Genomic DNA, 9,704 nt, shown 5'->3' on the forward strand with positions numbered 1-9,704 from the left:
TTGTAAGCTTCGGGCAAATCCTTTTGAAACCACAGTCCAAGGAGAGAATGCCCTTACCTAGAGCATACCCACAGATCGTCCTTGCAGCCCAAACCAATCCAAAATGTAAAATGACACCTGTTCCAGAGAATGCAGAGCCCAGGGCACACCATTTCTTCTTCCCTGACCAACCTACCCCTTCCACAGATTAGCTCTCGCAGTTAGCTAGCAGGGGAGAGACCATTTCCAGTCAAGTTTCACTTTCAGTAGAGCAAATCCTATTTCCCCAGTAAATGGAGTTGAAAACATTGCAGTGAGGAAGGGATTAAGCCAGTGCCAACTCCGGGGTCTGCTGGCCACATCTTTTAGGAATGTCTGACATGGATTTGTGCATCGGAAGTGCTGGAGTCTGTGAAATGAATTGCTGCCCAAATTGGTTATTTCTAAAACTAGAAATTCTTCTTTAGAAGCTGACTTAGAACAAAGTAAACTTGTAAGAATGTCCTATAGTGGCTCAGACCTACCGTCCATGACATCTCAAATGTTCTTGTTTAGAGAAAAGAAGCTAATGACCTTAGTTTGGTCCACGAATTAGAGTAAGAGTTGAGGCCGCCACATTCTTGACCTCCTGAACGTGAATCTGGAAACTTCACACACTGTACAATGTGTCCATTTGAAATTTGTTTACCTTCTCTTTAATGACTTAACAGAAAAAAACTGCATGATGAAATATATTTTCTCCAAATATATATATATATTTATATAATATATAATCTTAGTTAACTCAAAGGTATATACATTGTATAATAAATAATATTTATAAAAAGAGACTTTTTGAATATAAAATCAAAAAGATCAACAACTTCTACAACTTTTTACAAAACTTTGGATACAGCAGGTTGGTAGGAAATTTCTGTTGGATACTAATACCTGACTACTGCGAGAATAATTACAACGCACTCAATGTACTATTATTAAATAATTACTTGTCAGCTACTTGAATACTCCCCAGAAACATGACTTTATCACTTTTAATATAGAATACATAGATATAAAAAAGACTTTTGAAAATTTGTTTCCATTCTGCTGAAATATTCTCACATAAAGCAAGCATAATCCGGTTGACTGATTTAAAACTTTGCAGTCTAAGGTGAGATGGGGAGGGGCATTTCAGACTCTCCATAGAGGGAGTGGGACGTGTATCATTAGCAGGGCTTGTTGCCAGCAGATTCAAGGCTGAAGGCATGGCTTCGAGATGATCGTCTTGGCAAGCCTGCCTGAGCAAGCAAGAAGACCACTGGCCAGGTACCTGAGGCCAGTGTTAGGTAGACCAAAGAGAAAAGGGAGAAAAGAAAGAAAAAACTCTGTTCTACTCTCTACCCTGCTGCGTCTCTTCTTTCTGATTCTTAAGACAGTTGGATTTATTCATTTCATCAAATCCTTTTTCCTCCATTTTGCTAGCTTCCTCTAGGACACTCTAGGCCTGTAGACTGTGTGAGTCAAGGAGAGCTCAGCTGTGAGATGCTTTACCCAAGGAAGTAAGTGACCACTTGCCTGCCTTTGAACACCCAGTCCTCAGCCTTGGTAACACATGGATTGCAGCTGTCTCAGAATACAGGTGAGGGGTGGAAGACTGTTAAGGAACTCTGCATTTCTGTTTACTCTTAGGCCAAAGAAAGAAAAGAATGTGGGAAGACATGTCCTTATTGGAAAGGAAATGAAGGAATCGTTTTTATCCTCCCCATCCACTAGTCACAAAGTTGGAATTTCAGGAATAGATCACTCTCTCACTGACCCTTGAATGGCCTAATTTTATAGCAATTGTACTAAAATGACCTAGAGTCCAACTGCCCTACCTGGAGCTGTTCTGATGAAGAATCCATAGGTGAGCAGGGCCAGGAAGGACTGAATGGCCCCTTCCAAAGAGACTGCTGCTGGCTTTCGGAGGCCATTTGAGCTGGAGGAGGCTTGCCCCCATACAGAACCTAGTCACAAAGTCCACTACAAAAAAGTACACTGCATTAATGGTGAGAACTGCAGAATGGCAGCGAAAGACTGAGATCTGGCTGCAGTTCACAGGAGCCTCGTGCAGAATAGGTCATAGAGAAAATGAGACTGAGAAGAACATGCTGCTCTTCAAATAGCTCCCCGGGTCACTTAGAACTCCAAGCTCTCAAAATTCAAACTCCTAACAATTGCCTTGGGCCTCCCTACCACTTTATCCTAGCTAAACCTATGGCTTTTATCAGAATGTGAAAGTATATCAGATTTGAATGGGAACAGACAGAGAAAAGGAGACTGCAGGGGTTTGTCCTACTTCATAACTCCCACCTCACAGACATCTTGGAATGCCACCATTTGAAGCAGTTTGGAAGGAGAGTCTTGCCCATACTGATGTCTTTACCGCCAGGCAGAGAGCTCACATTAGCCCAGCCTGTTCTGTTGGAGTAGTTTGGTTTTTTGTTTTGCTTTTTTTTTATTTTTATTTTCTTTAACATGTGCAAAGATAAGCCTTGGGTCTGTTCCTATCAGACCCTGGAGAACCAAAAAGAAAGCCCCTTCTTTAAAAAAACCACACACCATCCAGAGTAGGGTGAGAAACTTCAGATGAGAAAGAGGGAGAAGCCTCCCAGCCAATGGGCGGGTTGGGTCCAGGTCATTTACCACACGTGCATCTGGCAACAGTCCATACTCCTTGCTGTCTGATGCTGAGGGCTGAGCCCTGGCTCTAGCTCCTGCTTCCCATGGGACTTTGGTGAATCCGCCCAGTCACACACTTCACCTGTTCCCAGCACCCTTTGGGGGAAAAGAAAAAAAAAAAAAAAAAAAAACAGGAAGAATTGGAAACATAATTCCTTTCCCAGAGAAACCACCCATTGGAGTGCAAAGATCAGAGGCTGCTGGTAGGAGCTCTCAATACGTCTCTTGTACTTAGAAGTGATGGCGACCTCCAGGGGCTTTTTCATGCTCCCCCCTGTACCCTGGGGTCTGTCATTGAGGGAGACTGTGTGATTTATAGGAACAGCAGCAGGGCTTTAGAATCCACAGACTAGGATCCTTATCCTAACTCCCCCACTTTCTAGGTGGGGTTCTTGGGCAACAGGAAGCCAAGTAGCAAGTTGTTCCCCAAATGTAGGAATTTTCTGTATAGAGACTGGGAGAAACCTTTCCAGTCTGAGGGCCCACTTCCCAAATTAAGAGTAGGCCCCTGTTCTATGTTTTTGTATTGCACCAAATAGTTTGCTAATGAGCTGTCCAAACAGGAGAAAGTCTATATAATTAACTATGAATAAGTCCTTCCCATGGGAGCTCCAATGTGTACTTGTTATACACGTGTATATTTATATCTCACAAAGGATTTGAGGTCAAGGCTTTTTCATAGACTTTCCCAATCAACCCTCAGCTCCTCTGCGGGCAGACAGTACCAATATTACAATATTACAGCCTATTTTACAGAGGCAGAAAATGAGGCTCAGCGGGGTCAAAGGCCCCACAGCTAGTAGTGGCAGAACTAAGACTTGGGGTGAGCCAGGCCACTTGACTCTTGTCCAGGTCCTTTCCCAGCTCACTGGGCTCATGAGTTAGTCATAAGGTAGGAAATCAATGGTTAGCCTGAGACACTGGACAAAAGCTACAAGTGGATGGAAAAGCTGTTTCCTTCATACAGGAAGGACTCAAGGCAGGACTATGCCCTTCCTATGGCATAAAGCCAATGTTACGGGGGCTCCTGATCCTTCCTCTCTCCCAGGTGGGTGGAGGGCAGGCCAGTGCTTCCTGCTCTGTGGCTCCCTTCTCTCTCCTACCTGCACTATCAAGACAGAAAATGTAGCCAAGAGAGCGGCCATCTAAGATACTCCACTGGTCTCACCCCTTCAGGAGCAATGGAGAATGAAGAAAACTAAAGATACAAGGGAAAGATTAGTCCAAAGAACTAATGGACCACAACTACCATGGCCTCCACCAGACTGAGTCCAGTACAACTAGATGGTGCCCGGCTACCACCACTGACTGTTCTGACAGGGATCACAACAGAGGGTCCCAGACAGAGCCGCAGAAAAATGTAGAACAACATTCTAACTCACAAAAAAGACCAGACTTACTGGCCTGACAGATACTGATGAAACCCTGAGAGTATGCCCTCCGGACACTCTTTCAGCTCAGTAATGAAGTCACTCCTGAGGTTCACCCTTCATCCAAAGATTAGATAGGCCCATAAAACAAAACGAGACTAAAGGGGACTCCAGCCCAGACACAAGGACTAGAAGGCAAGAGGGGACAAGAAAGCTGGTAATAGGGAACCCAAGGTCGAGAAGGGAGAGTGTTGACATGTCGTGGGGTTGTTAACCAATGTCATAAAATCAATATGTGTACTAACTGTTTAATGAGAAGCTAGTTTGTTCTGTAAACCTTCATCTAAAGAACAATTAAAAAAAAGGAAGACAATGTAGCCAAGAGAAAAGCTGGAGGCCCTGACCCATGCAGTCCCCACCAGCTTGCCTCTTAGTTCCCCTCTTGGGCATGGAGGAAAAGATGGGAAGAAGTAATTGGGCCTCAGCCAGCCTTTGGCCTATGGCTCTAAACAACAGAAGTCTGTGGAGAGTGGTTCTTGGCAGTGAGCCCGGCTGGGAATCTGCCGCCTCTCCTCGAGCACTCTGTGCTCCAGCACGGTCTCTAGTCCACTGGACAACCCTGGAGGGGACAGGGTTCTTAGACTGTTCACACCTGAGGAAACAGGCTCAGAGAGACAAAACAGCTTGCCTGAAATCAGTCACAAGTTGAGTATTTATCAAAAGGGCACTATGTTGGGCAAGTATTCTCCACTGTTCACAGAATGAGGGCTCCAAGTTTTCCATATATGAGGGGTGTCGGGCCCAGGATCTACTTGGGCATGGTATCTGGAAGCCATGTCTAGGTAGCAATTTATACAAGATTAGGAAGAATATCACTTCTCTATTTCAGAAATGGGGAAGAAAAGAGGGTTCATGAAGTACATTTTCTTCTTAGAGTCGGTATTAGTCAGGGGCTAGAAGCAGGGAGGTGGGGGTTCTGGAGACTCCAAGAGCCAGCAGCTCCTTTCCCTCATGGAGGATGGCTTTTCTCGGCTACCCACCCCGGGAGGGGGCATGGATTAGGAACAAAGCTGCAGGGGGCCATATCCATGACACCTGTCCCCTAGAGCCACTGACAAGGCCTGGACTGCTGAGCCACACCCCACATATAGGCTTTCTGGCTGCTAACTCAGTGTCCCCATCCGTGAAATGGGCAGGCAAGACAAATGGTCCTCTAGGCCCTATCCAGCTTTCTAAAACTGACTTCCCTCAGCCTCCTCTTCTAATGGCCAGAGCCACGCCCCACTGGATAGTGGGGGACACTGTGTTGTCTCTGGTCATAGCAGGCATCAGAAGAAGGTGACCACTGCAGTTTTCAAACATTCCTCCACCTTGACAAGCCACAATTACCCTGTAAGTGTGCTCTTCCTCCCTCGTTTTTCTTCTGTCATTTTGAAAAGCAGTAAATAGACTGCCCAAGTGATGACACTACTGTGCACGATGACCACCCCCATGTCATGATTCTCTGATGGATTTATCCCACTTTTTATTAGTACTATATTCAGGTAAGCATTCACATCCATTAGCTCATTTAAGACTCACAACAACTCTGCGAAGCCACCATTATCACCACCAGTGTGCAGATGAGCAGACTAGGGTTCAGGAGGATGAGTTTCTTAAGACCAGACAGCTGGTAAGTGGGGGAGCCAGACGCCACCTTTGTCCTTTTCCCACTCTACACACTGTGCAGGCTACATCACCCTAACGCTGCCCCAGCCAGTGCTAACCCCAGACAGGCAAGTGCTCTGCACCTGACTAAGCACTGTGCCCAGTGTTCTTTCATTTGTTCCTCACAGGACCTCTGGGGAGGATGACAGACGAGGAAACGGGTCTTTGAAGGATGTCTTGTCTGAGTTACACAGTTGCAAGTGGTGGAAGCTGGGCCAGGGCTGTTATTGTTGTTAGGGGCTGCTGAGTCGATTCCAACTCAGAGCAACCCCATATGACAGAGTAGAACTGCTCTATAGGGTTTTCTAGGCTATCATCTTTATGGGAGCTGGTCACTAGGTCTTTTCTCCTGCAGGGCGGCTGGTGGGTTTGAACCACATACCTTTCGGTTAGCAGCCAAGCACTTAATCATTGCACCACCAGGGCTGTTGGCCTGGCCTACTAATTCCAATCCATGCCCATGGCTCTATATAGTAGGTTCCTTCTCAAGCGAGAGGGAAGGGAGAGAGCACACATCGGCCTTAGAAACTTTCCACCCCTAAGGATGAAGGACCACCCTACGTCACTCTTGACTTATCCTGGGGTCCCACGGATCCAAGGGCCAGTGCCCAGAGCCTCCCACACAGGTCACCTCTGGGAAGCTTGGGAACATAATCCAGCAGCCTTTGATCCCTGGATTACTCACTACCATTACTCTGAACTGGAATCCCTCCTGCTCCCCATTATCATCCATAAACTTGGTGAGTGTGCTCTGTGCTCCACCCAAGCTTCAGATCTGTCAGGATATGGGCTTACACACTGCTTCCCCCCACCCACTTCCTTGAGGTTGGTAGGATTTATGCTTGTGCAAAAACTTGCCCTCTATGTTCAAGGTGGATGCAAAATGACTCTGGCCCCAGGAGAAGAGAGATGACCTTTTGACCTACTGTTTCAAGTATGTTAATCCCCTCATTTTACAGTAAGAAAACTAAGGCCCAGAGAACTGAAGGAACAGATCTCTGGGCTTCCAGCCCCACACTGGCCATTTCTCCCTTCACAAATGCTCAATAATGCTAGCCAGTGGCCATGCAAAAACCCGACCTGGCTCATAATGTGCTAATTTGTGTAAGATGTTTAACCAATTGTTTGCTGCCTCTTGTGTATTCACTTGGTTATTATCTGTCCTATATGTAATCCAAGGGCTGCCCAAGGACGTTCCATTGAAGCTGGGGAAATCCTAGCTTCCGGATTTGGGCTGCGGAAATTTCTGTGTCCCGAATAGTTCAGAAATAGGATGTGGTCATCAAGAAGACGAGATGGGCAACCCAGTTCCCGGCACCAAGGCTCCCCAGCCGCCCCGACCCCCAGCCCTACCTGGCTCGCTACTTGCAGGTATGCACATCGTAGATGCGGATGCACTCCTGGCAACTGACGTAGCAACACCAGTGGAAGATGCAGTGACATTTCTCCTTCCGCTTCTCCGTCCTCGTGTTGTGGCCACGGCCACAGCAGAGCAGGTCGCAGCCATCAATGCCGTGGGAGGTGACATTGCAAGTCCGGTCCCTGGTGCCAAAGGAGCCTGTCTCGGGGTTGGGCTCACAAAAGTTGGGGGAGTTCTCATAGTAGACCAGGTCCCTCTCGGTGGGCGGCTTGAAGAGCGCGTACTTGGCCCGCAGGGTCTCCACCCAGCCTCGGGACTCGCGGTGCTTCTCCACCACCATTTCGGAGGCGCTGTCGTATTTGTCCTTGAGGAAGTCGCCGATGGCCCGGAAGTCGGGCTGGGCCCACCAGCAGGTCTTCACCTCACAGCTGCCCGACAGCCCGTGGCACTTGCACTTGAGGTGCATGTGGTCCAGGATGGTCTGGGGAAGAGGAGTAGCCGCTGGCCCCTAGACTGACCCCACCTCGGAGCACCCTACGACCCTGCGGCTCGGGCCCCCACCCCATCCCTCGAGCCTTCTCCACTGGGACTCTGTGCCTGAAAAGAACTGATGGGGACTGACTGAGGCACCGACCTGCAGAATGGTGACCATGTTTCCCTCCCCATCACACACCCGGCACTGACAGACATCACGTCCATATTTCTCAGAGCCGTAGGAAGGAAGGATTGGGGAAACTGAGACCGAGAGCTTAAGTGACCCGCCCACGGTCACGCAACCACAGGAAGGGGTGGAGCCTCAATGCAAAGCCCGGCCCCGTGTCGCAGGAGGGGCTGGCCGGGCACCTGCTCCTTCGGGCGGGCACACTCCCGGGCTGAGGCGTCCCCGGCCGATACCAGGAACGGCCCAGAGAGGAAAGGGAGAAGGGATGACTGTGGGACAGGGTAGGCGGCAGGCCTGGTCAAGGGGCAAGAGGCGAGCAGGGAGCTCAGGATGCACAGGGTCGCCGGAAGGGGCCGAGCGGGGTGGACGAGGCCTACCCCCGGAGGGGCCGGGGCACGGGAGGGTCGGGGAGGGCCGGGGTGAGGGCGGCCGGGCTCACCGTGCGGCCCGCCTCGTTGTTGTGCTTGTTCATCGCCGAGCGCGCGTCTGGCCTGTTCTCTCGCGCGTCCGCGAACTCCCGAGACACCAGCACCCCGAAGTCAGCGTCCTCGCTGCAGCCGCCCCACTTCCAGCCCTCGCCGGGCGGCCCTTTATGGTGCGAATCGCAGCCGCAGATGGTGGAGGTGCCCTCGGCGCAGGAGCGCGTGACTGCAAAGGCCACCCCGGCCGAGGCGATGGCGTGCACGAAGGCCGACTCGCGGGTGGCTGCGGAGAGGACAAAAGGGAGCGCTCAGGCCTGGACCCGGCATGCGCCTGCCCTGCAGCGACCTCCCCAGCCCAAAGGTGGAGGCAAGGAAGAGCTGAAGGGCTCAGCTGCCCCAGGGAAGAGGAGGAACCAGGTGCCCTCCCCACCCTTGCAGGCTGATTCAATGTCGCTGGGTATTCCCCCTTTATGGAGGAGAAAACTGAGGCCCAAGTACAGAGCAGTGTTAGAAATATTCACTGCGGGTTTTGGAAGAGAGAAGACAGCCATGCTCTGTACTGGCTCCAGCCCACCCCACCTACCCTTCCCAAACTCCAGGAAAGACCCCAGGGGCGGCCTGAGCCCTCCCACTCCTGAGAGACCCACATCGAGATGCCCTTGGGCTGACCTTTTTTTCCTCTGGGCCTCAGTCTTTGTAAAATGGGTATGACTTCTCCCTGCCACCAGCGTGGGAGGCAGAGTTCCTGACCAAGAGGGCAGTGACCAAGATCGCTCTCCCCCTCCCAACTCCCAGGCAAGGCCAGGGTTTTGGACTGAGAAGGCCAAGCCCCTCCCAGGAGTATCCTGATGCTGTTCCCGCGGGTCCGCCCCAGGCCAGGATCCAGATAGGGACATAGGAGAGAGTCTCAGGGGTGCCCCCAGCCTCCTAATGTAATTACAAACACCTTTGTGTGCTCCAGACGCTATGCCTCTTGTGCTTTATCTCATTTAATCCTCTTAACCTGTGAAGCATATATTTTTATTGTAGGCCCATTAGATTAGAGAGGCAAAGTTGAGAGACCAGCGGTCCACCATCTCCCTTTACAGGCGAGGAGCCGACCTGCCCAAGGCCACGCAGGCTGTAGGGCCTGGCCTCCTTTCCTGGGCTGTGGCTCCCGCCTGAATGCCAAGGGAGGCTGAAGCTCCGCAGACAAGCAGGAGCTGGTAACCTCTCGTAGCCATTGCTGCCCCTTTGGAGGCCATAGTGCTCTCGTGGGCCACCTGCAGAGGAGGGGTCCCTTCCATCTCCACGAACAGACGGGAGGAGCGTGCGGTGCGGGACCTGCAGGCGCACTGGCGCCTGCACCGCAATGGAGGGACAGCGGGGAGGGGCGGCTAAGGCCCGGAGCCCTGCGCCGGGGCTGGTATCCCGCCCGGGGTTCCCTGCTGCTCTTCTCGCCCCCATTCCAGCTCCCTCCCACTTTCGGGACAGGGGGCGCCGAGGGCGAGTTCGCAGGGCCGGGC

At 50.8% G+C, this 9,704-nt stretch overlaps 1 protein-coding gene across 1 annotated transcript in view; it reads right to left on the reverse strand.

The window, feature by feature from the left end:
• Positions 1 to 658: 658 nt before the first annotated feature.
• WNT3 (Wnt family member 3) overlaps positions 659 to 9,704 on the reverse strand; it is a 53,008-nt gene continuing 43,962 nt past the window's right edge. Inside the window, exons 3-5 of the mRNA XM_004374266.1 lie at positions 8,217 to 8,482; positions 7,110 to 7,597; positions 659 to 2,775 (exon numbers count right to left, since the gene is read on the reverse strand). Of these exons, the coding sequence (XP_004374323.1) occupies positions 7,118 to 7,597; positions 8,217 to 8,482 (746 nt within the window). The 3' untranslated portion in view covers positions 659 to 2,775; positions 7,110 to 7,117. The remainder of the gene's footprint in view (positions 2,776 to 7,109; positions 7,598 to 8,216; positions 8,483 to 9,704) is intronic.

Source organism: Trichechus manatus, unplaced genomic scaffold, assembly GCF_000243295.1.
Source record: "Trichechus manatus latirostris isolate Lorelei unplaced genomic scaffold, TriManLat1.0 scaffold00028, whole genome shotgun sequence".
NCBI lineage: Eukaryota > Metazoa > Chordata > Mammalia > Sirenia > Trichechidae > Trichechus > Trichechus manatus.